Consider the following 23,606-nt stretch of genomic DNA (forward strand, 5'->3'; position numbering starts at 1 on the left):
CCAGGCTAGAGCACAATCTCTTAAGCCATGTGCCATATTGCTTTCTGTGCTCTCACTTCTGTTGAGAGAACCTAAAGGGGGAAAAATTATTATTTCTGGAGAAGTTCAAAAGTAATTTTTAAAGACAATTTATGTAAATTCTAATACAATGTGTGAATAATTAACTGACAATACATCAACATGTATAAAATGCCTGAGTGGGACAGCAGAAGGTAGGGGCCCACTCATGAGAAGACAGATGAAAGGGAGTTAAGATTCTAAATAAGTTTTAATATCAGCAGGGCATGAATTTATGATAACCTCACCTAGAATTAGACAGTTCTAGGATTTCTGTCTATAGACAAAGCTCTAGTCTAAGTCATCAGAAACTCATAGTTTTCAGCAAATGATTAGAATTTTTGCAAAAATAGGTAGAGTCGAAGTTTCTAGAACTCTTTTCAGTTCTGACTTTGCTCTAATTTTTCTTTCCTTACCAATTTCCCTTCCTCCTTTTCCATGACTAATTTTCCCATTTTCATATCACAAGTTAATATTTAATTCTTGTACTTGCCCCTCCTGAGGATCTATGGAATATTATTACTTATTCATGGGATCATTTTTACTAGGGTCAGCAGAGTGGGCGGTTGTCTCATAATAATCATACAAGGTTGACATTATTTTAATTTGTTTCCAGATGAAAAACTAATATTTAGAGGGGTTAAGTATCTTGCCCCAAACCACTTAGCTTGTATGTCGTCAAGCCAAAAATTAAGTCCAACCTTCTCTGTCTCTAAAATGTATGTGTGTGTTTCCTATGAGTCATACTACATTATATTCTGAATAGGTGGTTGATATTTAAAAGGGATGAGCAAACGCCACCTACCCAGAAATAACTCCACCACTCAATAGTTATTGTGCTTTAAATTATTTGAGATGCATCCCTTTTGGAGTGTCCCTTGTTGGCTACTCTTTCCTTGAAGTGTTTAATTTAATAATTATTCTTTATTTTTTATAGACCTTGACACAACACTTTAATGTATATTAAATTAAATGCAGAAATACTTTTAGCTGCTCAAATAATAGAAAACCCAACTAATAGGGGCTTAAACAATAGAGTAACTGGTTGTTGCTGGCTCAGTGACTTAAGATATCATGCTGGAATTACTGTGGTTCTTTTGAAAATGCTCTCATGGTCATGAGATTGCTAGCTGCTGCAGACCTAGGCATTGCCTCTGTTTAGGCTTGGAGGAAGGGAAGGAAGAGAGCTGTGTTAGCCAGATGTAAATTTTTTATCCAATAAAGCAAAGACATTCTAATTAGTTCCCCAACAACCTTTTACTTATGACTCCCAGTCCAAACTGCAGTACATGGCTACACATACTTGCAAAAGAGGCTGAGAAAGTAGATATTTCTGTAATGGAGATGGGCAAGAGAGAAGAGGGATGCGGATGGCATTGGGTTAGCCAGTTAACAGTGTTGTCCACAATATATGGTATATGTTCATCATTATAACTACTTTCAGAGACAGCAAATATCACCTGCATTTTATAGACGATGGAAATAAGGTTCACGAAGTTTAAATGACCTCCCAAGGTTATATAGCAAGCTAGACTATCTGGAATTTGATCCTTGGTTTTCTGCATTCCAGGCCAGTTTTTTCCCTGACAGGGGAAGGGGCCAGGGGAGACTACTGATGGAATAGTATACGGTATCTTCCCCTCATTTCCCCTTTTATTTATTAACATATTTATTTACTCACATGGTTCCCAAATTAAAAACACATTGGAAATTATATAATTATAAGTCTCTTTTTCATTTCCAATCCCCAGCCACTGTTCCCCTTTCCTAAGCAGCACTTATCATTAATTTGTAGAATATTCTTTTAGAGATATTGTATTCATATTCAAATACAAATGCATGTCTTCCTCATAACAAAACTACACAAGTAGCGGCATACAGTGTGTGTTTCTTTTAGCTTACTTACTAGAGCACTTTCTTTAATAGTACGTAATAATGTTCCTCATCACTGGTGATGAATACTTACTGCACCCGTTTGGAAATCCTCCTCGTTGACACAGAACTGTTGGGATTGTAAGCGCACAGGGCTGCTGGGATGGGCAGGAGGCTCCAAAGGGAGAGGAGGCTGCAGAAAGGGTGTGAGGGGTCAACAAGCAATCAGCTCTGCTTATTTCCTCCTACTTTTGCTCAGAAATGGACAGTCAATATGAATTCTCAACATAGCCTTTCTGTTTTTTTGCCCTGTAGTTCAAGGCTCATGGTCTTAGACGAGATCCCTGCGAGACCATTGAAAAGTCTTCTTTCTTCCACTTGTCCTTTGACCTAGTCTGTGATGAGCAGTCGTGGTCTGACTTCTTTGTTCAGTGAGTCTTGGCAATGTCATATTTAAGAAAATTAATTTGGTTTGCCTCGTTAGTGGCGTTTTTCACTCGATTTCATCCAAAAGCTGATTTCTAAAGAAGGCCTCTTTTGGGGATGAACACATTTCTGCGCTTGTTCTTTTAGACCATTGTGCCCCAAATGTCCTAGAACTTAACTTGAAGTTCATAGTTCTGAGTTATACAAGGAGTCCGGCGACCACTGTGGAAGGATGGGGTGGGCACCACATACCATCCTGTGGTGTAGCCTCCTGACTCCTTCCTTGTACCTCAGCATCTTCTTCAGGGCTGTTTCCTCAGTCTCTGTAATCATTCATTCACATTTTACTTTCTTCACCAACACTGAAAGTTTTTTTAAATCTTTGTATCTACAGAACCTTGCAAATAGAAGCATTCAACAACTAAATAGAAAAAAAAAAAAGAGCTCCATTTTATTGACTATTTGGTTTAAAGATTAACCACAAAATTATATTTATTTTGGTTCATTGTGTTGAAACAGTTATGTAAGGTAGTGAATTAAGGTTTTGCCTTAGAAAGCAGAATATTTTAGGTATAAATTGGATTCAATGTGTTTGGCCCTGTAGGTTGCCCTTATGAATGTCCATTATTACTTTCTAGTTTTGCAGTTTTGTACATGTAGATTATTTGTTGGGATGCATTGGAATGTCTATGACCTCTTTCATTCTAATTTTTCTTCCTCTCTTTTTTTTTGCAATAATTTTCTCTTATACATTTTTTTAACTTATATTTATTTATTCACATGGTTCTAAAATTAAAAAGTATTAAAGTAATACAATTACAAGTCTTCCATTCATTTCCAATCCCCAAATACTCAGTTCCCCTCCCCTAAGCAACACTTGTCATTAATTTCTAGAATATTTTTTCACAGATATTTTATACTCATACAAATACATTTTCTTCCCTTGGACAAAATCACACAAGTAGTGGCATATCATTTTTGTTGTTTGTTTTTAACTCGGTTACTTACTAGACCACTTTCTGTAATAGTACATAACAATTTTCCTCATCTTTTTTGAAATGGTCATTTTGTGGATGTCCCTCATTTCTTTAACCTCTTTTTCTATTAGTGGATACTGGGATTACTTCTGGTCTTCTGCTAATATACAAGTGATGCTGTCACAGACAATGTCATATGTTCACTTTTGCATGTGCAAATATATCGACCAGACAGTTTCATGTAGGGGAGTGGACCTGCATGGTCAAAGGGGATTTGCATTTATAACTTCATAAATGGCCCTACTCCTGACAAACTGTACCGACATACACTTCTACCTACACTATATGAGAGGGCCTGTTTCCCCAAACCTTCACTAGTACAGTGTGTTTCAAAACTTTGAGGTCTTTTTCAACATGACAGGTCAGAAAAAAGCATCTCATTATCCTCTTGCTTGAGGTTGAGCTTCTTTAGAGACCCATTTTTAGTTCCTTTTCCCTCAGCTGCTGTTTGTGTCCTTTGTTCATTGGACTGATGGACTGCTCGCTCCTTTTTTAAGGCTTTGTAGGAACTCGGACCTATTAGAGAAGTGAGTCCTCTGTGGTAACAGTTGTGAACATTTCCTCCGAGGTTTGGTGTTTGCCTCTTACTCTCCCTGCTGTAGTTTTGGCCAGGTGCAGAAAACAAAAGTTTAATGTGGTCACATGCATCACGGTTTTCTTTTAAGGCCTGGGTGTTTTGTCAAAGTTAAGAGGCCTTCCTTTTTGTAAACTTGCAAAATAACTCTTACATGATTTCTCCTAATATGTTGGGCGTTTCGTTTTTATATCTAAATCTTTCATTCACCTAGAATTTTTCTTGATATATTGACATGAGACATCACTTCAACTTTATAATTTTTTCAGATGGCTACTTAGTTGGCCCCAAGTTATTTTTCAATAAATTGTGTTTTCCTTACTGATTTGGTTGTCTGCCTTTGTAATACTATGAAATTCCCAGTGTATTTGGTTTATTTTGGACTCTCTTCTCTGGGGTCTTTGTTGTTTTATGTGCCAGCACCACATGATTTTAATTATTAATTTGTTCAATAATTTGTCAGGGCTGTTTCTCCCTTATTACTCCTATGTTTTGGAGTTTTCCTGACTATTCTACCTGCATTTAATCAATTATTTTATTTAGTATGTATTTAAAATTTTTTTTCAGTTATATTTTACATTGAATATTATTTTATATTACATTCAGGTGTATGGTGTAATAGTTATACATATATATAATTTATGAATGATCCTCCAATAAATCTAATACCCATCTGACACCATACATAGTTATTACAATATTATTAATTATATTCCCTATGCTGCACTTTACATTCTGTGACTATTTTGTAACAGCCAATTTGTACTTCTTAATTCCTTCATCTTTTTCACCCAGCTTCCCCCAACCCCCTCCCATCTGACAACTTTCAGATTGTTCTCTGTATCTATGAGTTAGTTTAAGTTTTCTTGTTTGCTTATGTTGTTCTTTAGATCCCACATGTAAGTGAAATCCCAAGGTATTTGTCTTTCTCTGTCTGACTTATTTCACTTAGCATAATACCTTCTAGGTCCATCCATGCTGTTGCAAATGGTAAGATTTCAATTTTTTTTTTAATGGCTGAACCATATTCCATTGTCTATAGGCATCCCGTCTTCTTTTTCCTTGATGGGCACTTAGGTTGCTTCCATATCTTGACTGTTGTAAAAAGTGCTGCAATGAACATAGGGGTGCATGTATATTTTCGAATTAGTGTTTTGGGGTTCTTCGGATAAATAGCCTGAAGTAGAATGCTGGGTCATATGGTAGTTCTTTTTTTTTATTTTTGGAGGAAACCTCATACTGTTTTCCATAGTGGCTGTAGTCCCATCAACAGTGAATGAGGGTTCCCTTTACTCTGCATCCTCACCAATACTTGTTGTTTGTTGATTTATTGATGATAGCCATTTGACAGGCATGAGGAGATGGTTCATTGTGGTTTCAATTACATCTCTCTGATGATTAGTGACACTGAACATCTTTTCATATGTCTATTGGCCATCTGTATGTCGTACTACATGTTTTTTGTTTGTTTTGTTTATCCTCACCTGAGGCTATTTTTCTATTTATCTTTGGGTAGAGAGAGAGAGGGAGAGAGAGAGAAACATTGACATGAGAGGGACACATCAACTGGTTGCCTCGCGCACGACCCCGACCAGGGCCGGGGATGAACCGCAACCAAGGTGTGTGCCCTTGGATGGAATCGAACCTGCAACTCATTGGTCTATGGGCCGATGCTCTACTGCTGAGCCAAACCAGCCAGGGCTGTATGTATTTTTAAAGCTGAGCACCATTTTTGTGCTGAGCACAGGCCTGAGTCCTACTAGAAAGGAAAACCAGTATGTATAAGACACCGGTCCCAGATCAAACCACAGAGCTTGCAACCTCTTTGAGGAGGAAAAACACATTCAGAAGGTGTCCAGGGCTTCGGCAGCTGATCTCCTTACTCTCCCAAGCTGGCTAAACAGAGGTCTCCACACCGGCAGTGACCTGATCATGTGGCTGTACTCTCCCACTAAGCTCCAGACCCTCTTCCTGCCGACTGCTCTCACTGCCCGTTCATCCTTGACAATGAGCTTGAAGTATGTTTTGGGTGTCTGAGCAAATATCAAACAGCTGCACTGAAAAGTTCAAGTTGTGATGGGATATATTCTCAGGGCACATTCTGTGCTGTGCTTGCAAGTGTTAATCCTTTGGCAAAGACCATTAACCACAGCTCTAGAATTAAAGTAGATTAAACACACTGTCATGCTTTCAGTCTGCAATCTTTCTTCCCTTAGCAACATCAAAGTAAAAAATGAATATAGAGATGTGTTGATATCTATCATTCTGATTATTCTAACTCCCCCAAGTGAGCTTAAAACAGGTTGTATATATTATATCGATCATGTAGGATATAATGAGGATATTTTGATAGTTGGATTTTAATACTTGCCTTGGAATCAGTTTGAATAACTGTGATGTTTAAAATGTTTTCATTTTATATATAGACTATCAAGTACATTAACATATTTCTAAATCTAGTAAATATTATTTTACAGTTTGAATCAATAGCCCTCACCTGTGATGCCTAGGACAACACTTTTTTTCTTCCTACTTCACAGACTGCCTTGACTTTCCATCTGCCCACCACAGTTGGGGTTCCTCAGGACTTGGCCTTTTTTTTTTTCCTTTGGATCTCATAAAACTACCTAAATACTGATGCCTTCCAGATTTATTTTAGTGGTTCAGACTTCTCCTCTGAATACTGGCATATATCGCTGCCTACTTGGCATCTATACTCAGAGGACAGAGGCCAAAACAGATCTTTTCCTTTCCTCCTCGCCCCCCACCCCACAGCCTACTCATTATATTCAGGAAATGGCACAGTCATCCATTGTGTTTTTGAGAGTAGAAACTCAGCTAAGTATGGTTATTTTTTTTTAATAACTTCCACATTCAGCCCATCAGAAAATTCTAGCAAGATCTCCAAACTTTATCTCTAGTGTACCCATTGCCCCTATTTCTATGGCAATCCTCACCCCCCTTGGTCCAGGTCATGCTTGAAAGTGTTAATCCTTTGGCAAAGACCATTAACCACAGCTCTAGAATTAAAATAGATTAAACACACCATCATGCTTTTACCCAGCAATCTTTCTTCCCTTAGCAACATCAAAGTAAAAAATGAATATAGAGATGTGTTGATATCTATCTACTACAACTAATCAGATGCAATAGACTTCCTAATTGATACCATTCCGTGTGTTCTCTGGTTTTCCCATATCAGTAAGGTTATGTCCTGTAAGCTATAAGTCCGATGATGTGATTTCTCTGCCTAATACCCTTCAGTGGGTTCCCGCTGCCTGTGAAATGAAATCCAGTCTTGATATCATTGCCAACGAGGTCCTGAATGTCTTGCCCCTCTTTGCCTCACCTTCTTTCACTCTGCCCCTTGATGATTAAGTTTCAAGCACTCTGGTGTTTCTTTATTTTTTTTCTTAATTGATTTTAGAGAGAGAGGAAGTGAGAGGGAGCAAGAAATAAAATCATTGATGAGAGAGAGCATCGATTGGCTGCCTCCTGCATGCCCCCTACTGGGGATTGGGCCCACAACCTGGGCATGTTCCCTGACTGGGAATCGAAGTGGTGACCTCTTGGTGCATGGGTCGACACTCAACCACTGAGCCACACCAGCCGGGCACTCTCTGGTGTTTTTGTATTTCCATAGCATGTAATAATGCTCATGACCTTCATGTGTGCTAGCTCCTCTGCCTAAAACGTTCTTCTGGCTCTTTATATGATTAGCTCTTCTCATGAGACCTGTCCAGGTCTCATCTTAAATGGTACTTCTCCAGATGTCTTTCCTGATGACCACATCTGCTGCCACCTCTAATTTCTTGTTTCCTATTTTATCTTTTGCTTTCTTCATAGCATTGGGCACAGACATAATTGCTTTAAGTCTGCTTTCTTGACTTTGTCTCCTCTCCTGGGGAAAGTTAGTTTCTTGAGGCTGACCCTTTGTCTGCTGTGAATTCCATTGTATACTTACTACATAACACAGTTCCTGGAACATAGTGATTACTTAGTATATTGGATATTTAGTAAATAAATGAATAAAGGGAATAAGCAGCAATTAAAGGTGGGGATTATATGACAGTAAACTGCTAAAGTTATTCCTTAACTTTAGCATTGAAATATGTATATACTGTGGTAAAGCAAAACCAAAAGTAAAACTATTTCAGGTGTTGATTAAATCCTTGATAGTATTAACCAACTATGTAATAGAAAATTTTGGGGGAAGGTGCTGAATAAGCATGCTATCTGTACTTCCTATGGAATTGAAAAATTATGCTGCTGCAGTGACTTAGCATTTAGTAGGAGGTGTTCTCTACAAATTTGAAAAATGTTATAGATTTATTTCACTTATGTTATGCTTTAGTATTCTTTTCTTTCATGAGCATTTTTATTTTTGATTGTTTGAGAGAGAGAGAGGAAGGAAGAGAGACAGAAAGAGAGAGAGACTGATGTGTTGCTCCACTCATTTCTGCATTCATTCAGCAGATTTAAATAACAAACCGTTGATTCTTGTATGTGCCCTGACCAGAGATCAAATCTGCAATCTTAGTGTACTGGGATGACCAACTGAGCTACTTGACCAGGAGCATATTTAATTAACATTAAGACCTATCCAGTGACGAGGATAGTCCATGGGATTATATGACTCACATCTGAGAAAGGTCATTAGAGGATGGAGGATAGCTTCCTGTAGGAGGGCTGTGATAATGGAGAGGGCAGGCAAGAAGATTCTTTCAGGAAGGTACAGAGAGGAGAGTCAGAGATGGACCTCAGTAGAGCAGGGGCACTTAGCTAGGGAGGAGGAAGGTGGTTTTAAGGAAACTGAGATGGAGCCTTCACAGTGACAGCAGATGAAAAAGGCAATATGTCACACAAGCCAATTAGAGAGATCTTTGTTAGGGAGGAAGGAGTGATTAGCGTCTGGTCAAGTAAGATAAAAATTAAGCTGGAAGGACTAGTCTTGGTGGAGTGATAGGGGCAAAAGCCACATCAGCGTGTTGGGAGATAAGAGAGAATTCAGGCCCTGGCCAGTGTGGCTTGGTTGGTTGGGCATTATCCCGTGTACCAGGTTACCATTTCATTCCCTGTCAGGGCACATGCCCAAGTTGTGGGCTCAGTCCCTGGTGGGGGCATGCGGGAAGTAGCTGATGGATGTTTTGCTCTCACATTGATGTTTCTCTTTCTCCCTGTCCCTTCCTCTCTCTCTAACAATAAATTTAAATCTTTTTTTTTTTTTTTTAAGAGAATTTGGAAAACGAATACCACCTAGGGCAGACATAGAGCCAGTGGGGGTTCTTGTTTGTTTGAGATCCTCTGTTTCCAGGGAACAGTAGAGATTTGAACTTGTTTGTATAGTCTGCTGAGAGTGAAAGACAGAAACTAAACAAACAAAATAGAAAGAGCTCATAGATACAGAGAACAGACTCGCGGTTGCCAGAGAGAAGGGGCATTGTGGGGAAAAGGTGAAGGGATTAAGAAGTACAAATTGGTAGATACAGACAAGTCACGGGGATGTAAAGCACAGCAGAGGGAATATAGTCACTAATATTGAAATTTGTATGGGGCCAGGTGGATACTTAAAATTACAGGGGACCACTCTGTAAAGTACACGATTGTCTAACCACTGTGTTGTACATCTGAGACTAATACAGAATAATACTGAATGTCAACTGTAAATGAAAAGGAAAGGAAAGGAAAGGAAAGGAAAGGAAAGGAAAGGAAAGGAAAGGAAAGGAAAGGGAAGGAAAGGGAAGAAAAGTAAAGAAATATTCTCTCATTAGAGGAGAATTAGATGTTGGTGTAACATTGCTTTTGACAGGTAGAGCAAAGAGAAGGGAGATGCGGAGAAAAGGGTGAGATGTAGGTACCTTTGTAGCTGAGGTATGAGATAGAGGATATTTCTGATATTGGGGAGAAAGCACGTGGAGAGAACGAGGAACAAAGGTGGCCCTTGAGAAGACAGGCGATTGGAGCAGATACTGTGGAGGAGAAGGGGAGGACCACAGGTGGTGACGAGGCTTAAGGGCCTGGCGCAGCAGGGACATCAGGTCCCAGATTGAAGGTTAGGGCCGGGCCCACCAGAAGGTTTAGGGGGTGGGAGCTGCTGAGAATGCCAGTGAGGTAATGACTGGAGTGATGGGGATGAATAGAGAACCAGCCAAGTGGGGGAAGGGAGCAGAGGGGACAGCGGAAGGGGCCCTGGGAACAGAGTGAGGCCAGAGGAGCCAGTGCACCGGGTGGTGGGAGGAGGGCCCGTCCTGGAAAGATAGGAGACTATTTTTAAGCAAAACATCAGAATTGGACATTTACGTTGGCGTTTCTCTCCCAGTTACCTGGAAAAGTACTTATTCTGCATTTCTGCAGCGGTTGCCCAAAGTGGTGTTGGAAAACCCTCTTGGAATCGAGCTCAGGATCTGCGGCCCGGCTTTTGATTATCTGGAGTGTTGGTAATTTTCAGCCCCTTTAGGGGAGGATTTGATTTTTGCCAAGTCATTCGGAGCTAAGTTCAGTGAAGGAAGTAGACAATCAAACTGGGTAATATCATTTTCAGTGGAAATGAAAATGCAGATTTAAATAACAATATTGTTTTTCTTATGTGACTTGTAAAGGGTCCTGAGAGCAGTTTCCAGAGAATGCTGGGGACCACATTTTTGGAACATATATAGCCTCTCAGGAGAACTGGTTTAAGGATCACATTCTCTTGGATATAAATGTCATAAGACATTTGGGGGTCACATTTCTTCAGAGTTATACAGTACTTAGTCAATATTCACTGATACACAGTTTAGAAGGCTTCTGCCATTACATCCACACCATCTTTTGTACATATTATTGACATCCTTTATGCCAACCTGATATTCAAAGTGGTGAGGCTGAGAAAGAATATTTCTATAACCAGCTTGGGCTGCTTTATTTATGTTCTATTTCTTTACTGGAAAGTGGAAACATATAATTGTTATTGTCTATTAGCATCTGTCACCTGCCAAACACTTTCAGGTCCCTAGATGAAAAGTTATGAGAAAGACATACCTACAGCCATCACGTTGTCATAACTTAAGTTGCTAAAACTTCGCTAGGTTTCTGAGAGAGGCTGCTAGTTTTCCGTCTCCTGGAGCCACATAAAGGAGCAGTGATTTTCCTCCTCACACTCCTGTCCTTGCAGAGTAACACTGATGGCGGCGTTTGAATAACAGCATGAGAAGTAACTATGAGCTGCAGGAAAACTCACCTAGAATGGGAACGTTTGCAGTCATCTGAAAGGGGGCGGGGGGACTTTCCTGACTCTAGAAGAGCATAGTGCGTGGAATCGGGCCGTAGTGGAAACCTGCTCCGCCAACCTTCACCATTCTATTCCATGAGGATGCTCGGTTCTGCTTTGGTTTGCTTTCATCTCATGCCTTTGATTTAAGCTGGCTACTTACCAGAAGCCAAAAAAATATGCCATCTTTCTTAGTGGGGGAGCACTATTGGCATTCTGGGTGAACGGGTCTTCTTGTGCGTGGGACTCCCAGAATCGCAGAGTGGTTGGCACCCTTGGCTTCCTGGCTCTAAATGCCAGTCGCCCTCACAAGTCAACTGTGGCCATCAGAAATGTCACCACACATTTGGAAATGCTTCTAGTTGTTTATGGACTCCCAGAGCGTGGTGGACTTGTTTACTGAAAAGCCAGGGAAGACAGGAAACATTCCTTTCTGTCTCTATTACTTTTCTCCTTAGTCCTCTCTTTTCCCCTCCTTCCATTCCTCCCATCCATCCTCCATCATATCTCTCTCTCTCTTATCTATCTATCTATCTATCTATCTATCTATCTATCTATCATCTATCATCTATCTATCTATCTATCTATCTATCTATCTATCCATCCATCCATCCATCCATCCATCCAATCTACTATCTATCCATCTATCTGTTTCTTTTTTCTTTCTTTTATTTTCTTTCATTATGGTGTGAGGAATAATAGAAATAGAAAAAAGGAATCTTTATTAAAAAAGAAAGATTGAAAACAAATAATCGAAGGGAAGGTTAAGACAGAACAGAAGAAAAGAAAGAGAAAATATAGCAGTGTGAGGATACTGGAAGAAATGCTTCTGCCACATTTGACTGTGGTCTCTTATGATTTTCTCTCTGAAGCCAAGAATAAGATTTCCTGTAAGAATACTCATGTGTAGTTGCATTATAGGGTAAAACTGATTGCAGAGGCACCATAAATAGATTTCACTGAAAATGTAGTTAGAATCATAGAAGGGTTTAGATCCAAACCCTTAATGAGGAGAACAATTTGTCATAAGGCAAATTCATCTGACTTCTGATGAACTTGCCTTAAGGGGAGTGCTTTACTGATAGGTCCAAGCCCCCTTATTTTAAAATGATGTTACTTACATGATTGTCCAGGAGCATGTACTCCAAAATAATTTTGGCTCCTGTGTAGCAAGTTTTTAATTTTAATTTTTACAAAATGAAATTCTTCTCTTGTGCCAATACCATTTTGTAAAAATAGCGTACCTGGCTAGCATTTAAAGTTATTACCTCTAGCTTGCCATGATTGCTAAAAGTCATCTGTTATGTATTTTAAAAATCTGCACTAACACTTGTGGACCATTCATGCCATACTGAAGCTGATTTTCTACTTTATTTTTTCAGTTGTTCATGGTGGACAATGGAGCAGATGACTGGAGAATAGCCATGACTTATGAGCGTATTTTCTTCATCTGCTTGGAAATACTGGTGTGTGCTATTCATCCCATACCTGGGAATTATACGTTCACATGGACGGCCCGGCTTGCCTTCTCCTATGCCCCATCCACAACCACCGCTGATGTGGATATTATTTTATCTATACCAATGTTCTTAAGACTCTATCTGATTGCCAGAGTCATGCTCTTACATAGCAAACTTTTCACTGATGCCTCCTCTAGAAGCATTGGAGCACTTAATAAGATAAACTTCAATACACGTTTTGTTATGAAGACTTTAATGACTATATGCCCAGGAACTGTACTCTTGGTTTTTAGTATCTCATTATGGATAATTGCCGCATGGACTGTCCGAGCTTGTGAAAGGTAAGTTTGTTTCTTTTCCTGAGAATGTAATTTGCCATATGGTGTCCTTGAAAGTGGAAGAAAGAACACAAATTTTAGATTAGAGGCCCGTAGTGACACACTCTTGAAAATTTTGCATTCTCCGATGGGCTTCTTTTAAATGAGTGTGGCAAAACTTGTCTTAAGATTTCTGCATACAGCAATGCCTTGATGATTATGTATTTTTCTTTTTAATTTGATTGGTTTTCAATAGAGGGCTGCCTTTATAATATGTGTCAAAATGTGGAGACCTACCAACAAATAGGAGACTTCTATCAGAAATGTTCGTTGAATAGTTATACTAAATCATGTTGGTGCCTCATTGGTTATAGTGTTGATTACTGTTGAGATAGAAATCCGAGGGAAAAGTGGTGATGCAAGATGTCTGAACTTTAGGGAATATCTCAAAGTGTTTTGTTGATTGTAGTGCCCTTCTATAATGGTGTTCATGTGATTACTAATAAGGAGCTTGTAGGTGTAATATTGTTTTATCGAACTCTCTACAGTTAGTGAAAAGCAGCAGTATATTCGTTTTGTCCTGAAAAGCTATGTTGTTCTAGAACTAGACACATTCTCAGAATACAGGAGTTGCTCAGTGAGTCTGAATTAATCAGTGATAGCATCAGTGAGGCTAACCTTGCTATTTAACAAACAAACAAAAATAGATCTGTTACATAAATGGGAGGATCTGTCATGAGCAGGGGAACTTCATGTGACCTTGGTTAAGAAAAGACAAGTTGAAATTAGCGATAGAGAAGAATTATTTAAAAATGTATATAGCACTCTTAAATATTAGGATGTTAGTCTTTGTAGTAACAAGTTTCTTTTTAATTTAGTTTTTGAAAATCCAAGTTTTACACACACACACACACACACACACACACACGCATATACATACACACAGAGTTTAATGGGGAAAAAATCTGTATGAAAATTGTTGCAAAAAAAAAAAAAAAAATGCAAACCCATGACACCCCTCCCACATTTCAACTTCCAGAAGTAATCAGTTTAAATTCTTCTAGCCATTTCTTTGGTGATTGCTTTTCATATTTCAAAATGATACTACTTATATTGCTACATCTAGAGTTTTTCATCTATATTTTTTAAGGAAGTTGGGGTTTTAGTTTTCTTTCACTTACATGTACACACCCTTTTATGACTCTACCCCCCAAAAAGTAATTTCTGTATTCCCAATAAGTGATGTAAACACTAATACCTATATTCCATGTTTATATTATTATGACTATGTGAACTGCATTTGTAGTTGAACAATATAGTATACTATAATCATTTTGCCTTTCCTGTGTATCTTTTCATTTTCTCTGGAATTTAATAATTGCCTCATTTTATCTAACTTTTCATATTTTTTATTTGCCTCGTTTTCTATCTAAATATTCTACTAAATTCTCCCACATCATGTAAATATTTTTATACTAGATTCATGTATATTGAGCAGCCTATCAATTTAACCTTGAATAAATGATTCTTGGGACTTTTTAACCCAATTCTCCATAATGTTGGGGATTTCCTATGTCTTTTTATGTTGAGAACCCCCTTTCTTGAACCCTGTTTCTCCCTTTTTCTTCATTTATTCTTTTGTTTTGGTAGAATCCATCTTCTAGTAGCTTCTAAGAAAAGGCATAGTGGCTAAAAGATGTAGTTTTTGAAATTTTTAAGGCAAGTCATTATTCTCTGACATCTAACTGATAACCGGGCTGGATATAAAACTCTAGATTAGAAATCACTTTTCCTCAGAATATTGGAGACTTCATTTTTCCTCTGGCATCCAGGGTCCAACAATCTTATGCTATTCTCATTTTCATTCCTTCTATCCTGAAATCTTTTAGGATCACTGTTCTAAAATTGCACAAGGATGTATCTTGTTGTGACTTTATTTTAATCCAGTGTACTGGGAATTTAGTGGGCCTGTTCATTCTCAGAATTAGTGTTCTTCAGTTCTTGGAAATTTCCTTGATTTATTTAATGATTTTTGTTCCTGTATTTTAGTATGTGGCTTTTGGCCCTCCTGTATTCATTTTTCAATTTTCTTATTTTCTTTCTGCATTGTTTTTCATCTGTTTTTGTTCTATAGGTGAGAGATAACCTTAATTTTATCTTTAAACTTTCTACTAGGATTTTATTTCTTCTTTACTATGCATTATTTTCCAATGTCTCATTTTTGATCCCCGAATGCCTATTTTTTAAAAAGTTGCATTATGCTTTTCTTTCATAGATGTACTGTTTTATTTCTCTGAAAATGTTAATGATAATTTTTTCTCTTTGTTTCCTATTTTTGTTTCCCCAAAGATTCACTTCTTGACTTCTCTTTTAGAAGCTTTTCTTAAGTGTTTAGGTAACTTTGACTATCTCCTCATACTTATAGGTGCAGTACTAAAGAGCTGACTGGATACTTTCTATGCAGATCTAGAACTTGTCACTCTAGGCATCACTAAAGGGTGACTTGGGTGTAGGGCATGCAACACTGATTCCGGATCTTTGCATGTTTTCTGTTTTTTCTGAACAATACAGCTGGTCCACAGGAAGCCTTTTTTACTGTCCTGCCATGATAGTGGAAGCCTGGATGACAGCATTTTGTGAATTGAAAGGGCAAAAAGAGGTCTTAGCGGTTAACATGTGAGCATTTCTTTATTCTCCTCGTTGCAGCAGAGTAGGCCTGCTCTCTTCAGTGTTTGATGCCCTGCAGCCAGCCCACACACCTTGTGTTTTACCCCCTCCAGACAACAGACTTCCCGACTTCTGCAGGTTGGCAAAAGGCATACCAGTGGGAAACTAGATGTGTGGCTGCTTTAATGCCCTATTTGGACCTGCCCTCACATCTAAAGCTCTGTCTTTGTGTCCACTTACAGAGGTACCCGTGCCTAGAATTCTTGAATCTTTTGAGGGTGGGTGGTGGTGTTGGTTCTCAGTAGAAATATGGTTGCTTCTTGATTTTCTTTCACTACTGCTGGTCTAGAATTCTTTCTCAAGTCAGGTAAGTCAGTTATCGGTTGTGAGCTGGCTTTCTGGCTTCTTTACTTTTTGTCTTGTCACTCCTTCTTGTTGTCCTTATGATGCTGGAGGGCTCACAGAGTGGCCAAGGGAGGCCTCAACCCAGTGACTGTGTCCAGGTTCTTGTTGCCACACAAGACAGAGAGATTCAGCAAAGCACAAAAGGTTTGTTAAAGTGACAGTACACACTCAAGGAGGAGGAGAAAGTGGGTGAACTCAGGAAGTGAGTCACCTGAAGTTGGGAGGTCTGGGTGGAAGTTTTTGTCAGCTATGGGCAAGGAAAGGGGATGGGGCTGGTTCATGGTCTCTGATGCTGGGGGGGAGGGTGGTCTCTGATGTCAGGGCAGCTCATCTCGGTGCCTCCTCTCTGGATGGGACCTGGAGGGCGGAGCTGGTTCAACACTGTGAAATAGGTCAACATGGCTGCTTGCTCTGGCTGACACCAGTTTTTGTTTGTCTCAACTATTTTTTTACCCTAGGAAATTGGGAGTGGGGTAGTGAGGGGATAGATATCTAGCCACAAGTCACACCCCAAGTGCTCTAACCCAGAAGGGGACGGGAGGAATATAACTGGGCCTCTGTTCCCTAGGCTAACTTCCCTGCTTCACTTATGGGTTTATACTTTTTCACCTGTTTCCTGTATTTGTTTGTTTTAAAATGACTTACAGTCCTTTGGGGGGCTAGCGGGGAGCTGAGGTCAGTGTGTTCATTGACTCAAATTTTGTAGTGACTAGTTTTTAATATTATGTGTCTGAACCGTTTTTAGCACTTCTCTACACAACTATGGCGTTTGAAGGATTAAAGTTTTCTTTTCAAAGAAAGGTAGACTCCTTAAGGTAATGCTTTGTTTCCTAGCAATCATGGTATTTAGAGGCTTAAGATATTTTCTCCAGCAGATGCATCTATGAAATTTGAAGAATAAATGTGGAAAACCTTAGTTGATATACCCATTTAGTTTATGAAGATTATCTTGATCAAAAGTTATGCATAATAATGCAATCATGGGAATATAGGCATAGTTTTACAATATGTACATCTGTATGGGTAGACCCAGTGTACCTGCTCCCCAAGGGCCAATTAAGTAAAATAGCCTCAAAATTGTGCACATGCCTTCCATTGTCATTTCCGAAACAGTTCATCTTAGCTGTCATAACCCATTGTCACTAAATACAGAAAGCCCGAGGCAAGCTGTATCAAATATTCTTAGCAGCTCAAATTGTTGTATGACAGATCATTCCTATTTCCATATAGAGGGCACTAGAAAGTGAAAATTACCCATTTCATATCAAGAACGAGAGTGTAGCCAGCAGTTACATAAAAGGACCAAATCTGGAAAGTGATGGGGAGGGAGAAAGACCAGACTTTGGACAGGACACAGATTTAGTCCCAGTCGTACAATGTGAAGTCTGAGGGATGTCAAGCCAAGCAGCTAAGTTCTTTTTGCCTTTGTTTCTTCATTGCAAACTAGATGGATTGATAAGCGTTCTGCTTCCAAAGGTAACATTTTATAACTGTACAAATGTGGAAAAGAAAAAATTATTAACCATCATTGTGATAGTAGAAGATTTCCCACATTTTGTTTTTCATTAAACTTCCTGTATATAACCTCCATGTTGTGACTTATAAGGTACAAATAAAAAAAAAAAAAATTGCTTTGTTTTTCACAAAGTTGACTTTGAGTGTGATGTTGCTTGCATCTTAAACTTCCTTGGCTGTTTACTTCCCTCCTTCCCTTTGGTGAAGTTTGTAATACACATAAGTCTCTTATTGCTTTTGTTTGGAATTTGGATTTGAATGAACCCCACCAGGTCCATCTTCGTTCTGCGCATTTGCTCCCTGTTAAAGGAGGTTCAAGCTTGATAGAAATTCTCTTCTTAGTTAATTAGAATGTCTAAGAATATTTTTAAAAGGAGAGAGCTTTGGGAGGGGAGAGAGAGGCAGAAGCTTTCTGGAGAAGTTTGTTTTGCAAACTTATTCCTCGTCTTCTACTGAGCACAGCACATCTAGAGGTTTCTGGGAAAGGTTCTCCTCTCAGGAGGAGGGCATCCTGTAGGAGGCATCTGTTCCTGGTGGTATTACATTCCCTGGCAGATCATACACTTCTGATTTACCCGTAAGTAAGTAATAAAACCTCCCTCCCGTCTCCTTCTTCCTCCCTCTTCCCTCCTCTTCCTTCCCTCCTCCCTCCCTCCCTCCCTCCCTCCCTCCCTCCCTCCCTCCCTCCCTCCCTCCCTCCCTCCTCACTCCTTCTCTGAATGATAGGCGGAAGCCGAGTGGCAAGCATTTGGCACTATTTCTGTGCCCTACATTTGTCAGGAGGAGGCTGCCCCGGAGTAGACCACGTGGTTCTAGTCTGTCCTGGATTTGGGGGCCTGGAAAGAGCACCCTCTTCAGAAGCAGCCTGGGGAGTGTGGCCAATGCTGTTAAGGGCTGTCATGTTCATGTGGACCTAGCCCATGCATTTAGTCAGATGTGTCAGGAGAAACCTCAGGAATATATATATATATATATATATATATATATATATATATATATATATATATATTTTTTTTTTTTTTTTTCCCTTACTTGCTTATTACCTACCTGGAAAAGTTTACTGGCATATCCAAAGCCTAATTAAAGCCTGCTCACTAGTTTTTGAATGAATAAATTAATGTTAAACATAAGCTTATAATGGGGAGTGATAACCATAAGCAACTAACATTCCTCTGTATAATGTCAAGGCAACACTAACTTTATTATATCTCTCCTTGTGACATCTCATTTTTCCAGCATTTCTGATAAATGAAATCCCTTACAATAATGACCAAAACAGCCCTGGCCGGTTTGGCTCAGCGGTTAGAGCATTGGCCTGTGGTATGGAAAAACCCAGGTTTGGTTCCAACTAAGGGAATGTACCTTGGTTGCAGTTTGTCCCTGGCCCTGGTTGTGTCGTGTGGGTGGCAACCACTTGATGTGTCCCTTTCACGTCGATGTTTCTCTCTCTCTCTCTCCTTCCAGTTCTATCTGAACAAAATATCAAAAAATGTCCTCGGGTGAGGATAAAAAAAAATAATAATGACCAAAACTCATAGTTATAATCTCACCATGGCAGCAAGGTCCAATGGACACTGAAATCACACTAAGCTTGTAGGTACTGAGTCAAAGTAATCAGGGGTGATGAGAAGAAACCTCAGGAGTATTTATGTCTTAGAAGAAGTCTGACTTTGAGAGCTTGGGGTCCTGAAAATGGGGAATTATCCTATGTGGACTTCTACCTTTGGAGGTTTCACTGGTTCTGTAAAGACAACATGTTCAGTCCGGCCCAGGTGGTGTGGCTCAGTGGTTAAGCATTGACCCATGCACCAAGAGTTCGCCAGTTGGATTCCCAGTCAGGGCACGTGCCGGGGTTGTGGGCCAAGTCCCCAGTGGGGGGCATGCAGGAGGTAGCCAATCGATGCTCTCTCTCATCGATGTTTCTATCTCTCTCCCTCCCACTTCCTCTCTCTCTAACATCAATAAAGAAAAAGAGAGAGAGAGAGAGAGAGAGAGAGAGAGAGAGAGAGAGAGAGAGAGAATGTTCAACCCAAAGTGCACGGCACTGGATGCTGTTTCTGGAGGTTAATAGCTGTTTTGCAAGGGGTAGGACGAGCTGCCGTGGGCCAGTGCAGTGTTACACAAGGAAAGTGTTCTGTTTTGTTTCTTTCTTTTTTACTATACAAGTTCTCAGAGCATTTAATACTGTATGCTGGGAATACCCAAGAGGGGAAGAGAGCACTTATTCGGTGCATCTGCTGGGAAACCCAGTCGGCATTTGTCAATACTGACTTTTCAGAGGTAGAAAAGGATGGCAGCTTTCTGCACGGTTGGGGAATTTTTCAAAAAAGAGTTCTTTGTTTAATATATTCTTTTTTCCCCCTGCACGTTCCTTGATGTGGGAGAGGGGGCGAGTTTGGGATGGAGAAGAAGAGGGGGAAAGAAAAGGAAGCTGGGAACTATGGTAGCAGTGATGTTACCAAGCACAGAAGGAGATGTTACCAAGCACAGAACCTGGAGGTGCTCGGTACTATTTCTGTCATTGAAAAAAGATTCATTTAGTTAAGACATTGGTGGCTAAATAAATGTCCTGGTTTTATTTATCTCATTGTTTTATCTCTAGGAGCATAAGTATGCATTAACTAGCATGCATTAGTTAAGAGAAAAAAATTTCCTAAAAATGACAAGAATGGTTTGCTTTGTTCAAAGTGGAATAAACAGAGAAACAAACAAAACGAACTTGTTTTGAATAGACTCTAGTAATTTGAACTGCATTTTATGGATTAGAATAATTTTTTTTTATCACTAAAAACTGACAGATGAAAATAAATGGTATTTATTTTTAAATGATCAAAGACAACCTGAGGAATGGCATTCAGTTGTGTACAGCATCTACTATTTAGTTTCTTAAAAGTGTGTTTCATTTCTTCCATTAATCACATTAGGCTTGCCTCTTTTTTTTTGACTCTCACACTAAGTCTCCTACGTTGCACTTAAAACTCCCTGGAAGATGATTTCTGTAATGCGCTTGAAACTCACATTTTTATAACATTGAATATTGTGAAGTACAACAGTCAAATCATGGCCCCAAATAAAACCTTATACAACATATATTTCATATAAAACAGCTGCTTTTAACACAAGGATTGTGTCTTCTGAAAACAGTACTGTATTACGAAGAAGTCGGTCAGAAAAGCCCTTGGAGGATGAGAGTATCCTATTTTGTAACTCCACAGGTTTCTGTTTTTGTAGCACCAGTTTATAGAGGATATATGATTTGAGGTTTCACTTTCTTTTGAATATAGGCCTTGAATGCCATCTCAATTTTCTATATACTAAGGTAAAATGAATACCCTTATTCTTGAGAACCAATAAAACCAAACACAGAATGGTAGCTGTTTACATCTGGGAAATTAATGAAGCATTGTTGTGGTCACCTTTTTGTGGCTAGATGTAAGTATGTTTTGTGGCTTAGATGTAAATATATTATGACTTCCTCTACACAAAGCATGATTTTATGTAAAACTGAACTCTAAGTCAATATAATAAACTTTCGAATGCTTAAATGATCTGTGTTCTAATTTTCAAGTTTCTCATTTCAAAAATATGAGTTTGTTTTTAATATGATAGAAAGCATTTTTGCAAGGAGGGAGAGATAGGTGGGATTTAAAAGTCTCGTTTATTCTATTTTTATAAAGTATTTAAATGGGATCAAATGTAGGAGAACATGAAACGAGGAGCTACATTTTCAGACACTAGCTTGTTTTCTTGATTTACCACCCATGGTTTTATTTTATATTTTTAGGGGCCTCACTCAGAGGCCTACTCTTTCTCAAGCTCTGACCATCAGAGATGCTTCATTTCCTTTTGATTTACTTTCATTCAAAACACTGACTTGTGATTAAGATTCTTCCGTGGTCCTGAAAGGAATCATAAAACACGCATTGCGATGCTAGGAAAGCATCCCGCCGGCACCTTGTTTCCTGATAGCATACTGAATAATTCGGTTCTCTCAGCTCTTCACCTTTCTGCTGTTGCTAAGTAAACTCTAAGCATTTCATCAATGGATTTGTAACTTGTGGTTGATGGTAATGTAATACTTTGTAAACGGAATACTTCCAGGGTCTGATTCATACATACAGATATAGCATTTTCAGGCTCATAAATGAGTCACGACTTTAAAATGGGCTCTTTCAAGGTTTAAAAGTTGGCAGTTTGAAAGCATTCAGCATGCATCTGTGACTTCCAAAGCAGCAGTGCTCAGTAGAATATTTTCCAAGTAAATTGGTCATTGAAGTCTTACAGAAAGTAAAGCCAATACTCTCTCAAGCTCAATTTTTTCTTCATTCTTACGTAGATATGATTTGGTCTTTTTTGTCTACCTCCTGGGAGAACAATGAGGATTAATATTTGACAAGATGCTTCGAGATCCTGGTTTGAAGAGTGCAGTTTGAAAATACCAGCAGTGATTATATTCAAGCAGAAAAGACGAGAAGCTGCACAGCTCAGAAATTTGACCTCACTGATCTCATAGTTCATTAGTCCTCCCCATCCTGACACCCTTGTGATGTATGTAGACTTTATGGGATATGGGTCTGGAGCGCCTTCTGACTTTGGGAAATCCCCTTGGTCATCCATATAGTCCATTAGACAGGGTGTTTGTATGCCACCCTGTGCACTGTTCTCATGCAGTTTAGCTTCAGAACCATGGCTTCAGATAAAAACAAAGAATATAAAGTCTAATGTCAATGCCCTAACATTTTAGTTTTTAGAAAATTAGTACAATTCTGAGACATACATGGGAAGTTTTTCCTACTTGCCTACAGGATTTTCTATTTTTTAAAAAAATGTATGCTCTTTATTTTTAATGTTACCTTATTGCAAAAGAGCATTAAAATAACAAAAGGAATTTAAGACAAGAAAAATGCCTTTACATGCAATAAAATGTACACATTGGAAATGTATAGAGCTCGGACAAGTCTGCCTTCTAGTATAATTTTAAATTTTTATGCTTTTAGCACATATTAATGGGCTTGATTAATGTTATGGGAATTCATGAGGGAATGAGGTGCATTTTAGAATTGTACACCAGAGCCGGTGTTGGGGTGTGGAGCACCTACTGTTTGTCAGGCAGGCTGCTTGGCTTGGCTCCCCTGGGAAGGACTAGATGAGCTGTTTCTCTGCTGCTAGCAGGCCTGGTAGAGCAGAATCGGGTCTATTGATGCTTTTTGAGGCCACGAGGAGGGCACTGTCAGTCCTTGAACTCTCCTACTCTGCCAGTTCCAGCCCTGTGCGTCCCTCATTCAAAAGCTTATGGATTAATAAATAGTCTGATCACTGCCAAATTCCTAGGGATATTGGAAAAGGCCCAGTCATCAGATATTTAAACCTAGCATGGTGGCAAAGCCAAAGCCATTTTGAGAACGTGGTCATTTCTCAATAAGTACTTGATAACTAAATAAAGGAATAAAAAACGTCACATGCAGTTTGAGCATAATTTTTGGCTAAGGTGTAAAAAGAAAAGAGAATTCTTGTAATTTGTGTGGGGTTTGTGAAACAACTTTATGGAGGCATAAGTTATATACATATGTTAAGTGTATAATTCAGTAGTTTTTAGTGAATGTGTGATCATCACCTCTGTTGAATTTTAAACAATTCCATCTCCCTCAAGAGATCTCTTGTTCCCATTTGTGCCAACCTCCCGCTCCCTTCTATTGCAGGCGACCATTAATATACTGTCTGTCGCCATAGATTTGCTTTTCTGAGTCTTTCACAGAAATGGAATTAGATATTTATAGATGTAGATGTAGATATAGAGATACAGATATATATAGTTTTGCATCTGGCTTCTTTTTCTTAAATTTTTAATGTACATCTGTGTTGCTTTTTTTCTTTAATGAATTTATTTTTGTTACAGATGTTTCACCTTTTTCACCCATTGACACCCTCCACCCATTCCCAGCCCTGCCCCTGGCATTGTTATCTATGTCTATTGATTATACTTATATGCATAAGTTTTTTGGTTTAGCTCTTCCCTCCCTCCTGCCC

The 23,606-nt window shown here is 39.0% G+C and overlaps 1 protein-coding gene across 3 annotated transcripts in view; it reads left to right on the forward strand.

Annotated features, from left to right (window-relative positions):
• The window catches only part of KCNN2 (potassium calcium-activated channel subfamily N member 2), a 156,749-nt gene that overhangs the window by 34,903 nt on the left and 98,240 nt on the right, over window positions 1-23,606 (forward strand). For 2 of the 3 annotated variants that reach the window (XM_036279547.1, XM_036279546.1), the window contains exon 4: window positions 12,598-13,016. The exons of the other annotated variant lie outside the window; for it this stretch is intronic. In XM_036279547.1, the coding sequence (XP_036135440.1) occupies window positions 12,598-13,016 (419 nt within the window). The remainder of the gene's footprint in view (window positions 1-12,597; window positions 13,017-23,606) is intronic. 3 annotated transcript variants of the gene reach the window in all.

The sequence above is a fragment of the Molossus molossus genome, unplaced genomic scaffold (assembly GCF_014108415.1).
Source record: "Molossus molossus isolate mMolMol1 unplaced genomic scaffold, mMolMol1.p scaffold_m16_p_3, whole genome shotgun sequence".
Classification (NCBI taxonomy): Eukaryota; Metazoa; Chordata; class Mammalia; order Chiroptera; family Molossidae; genus Molossus; species Molossus molossus.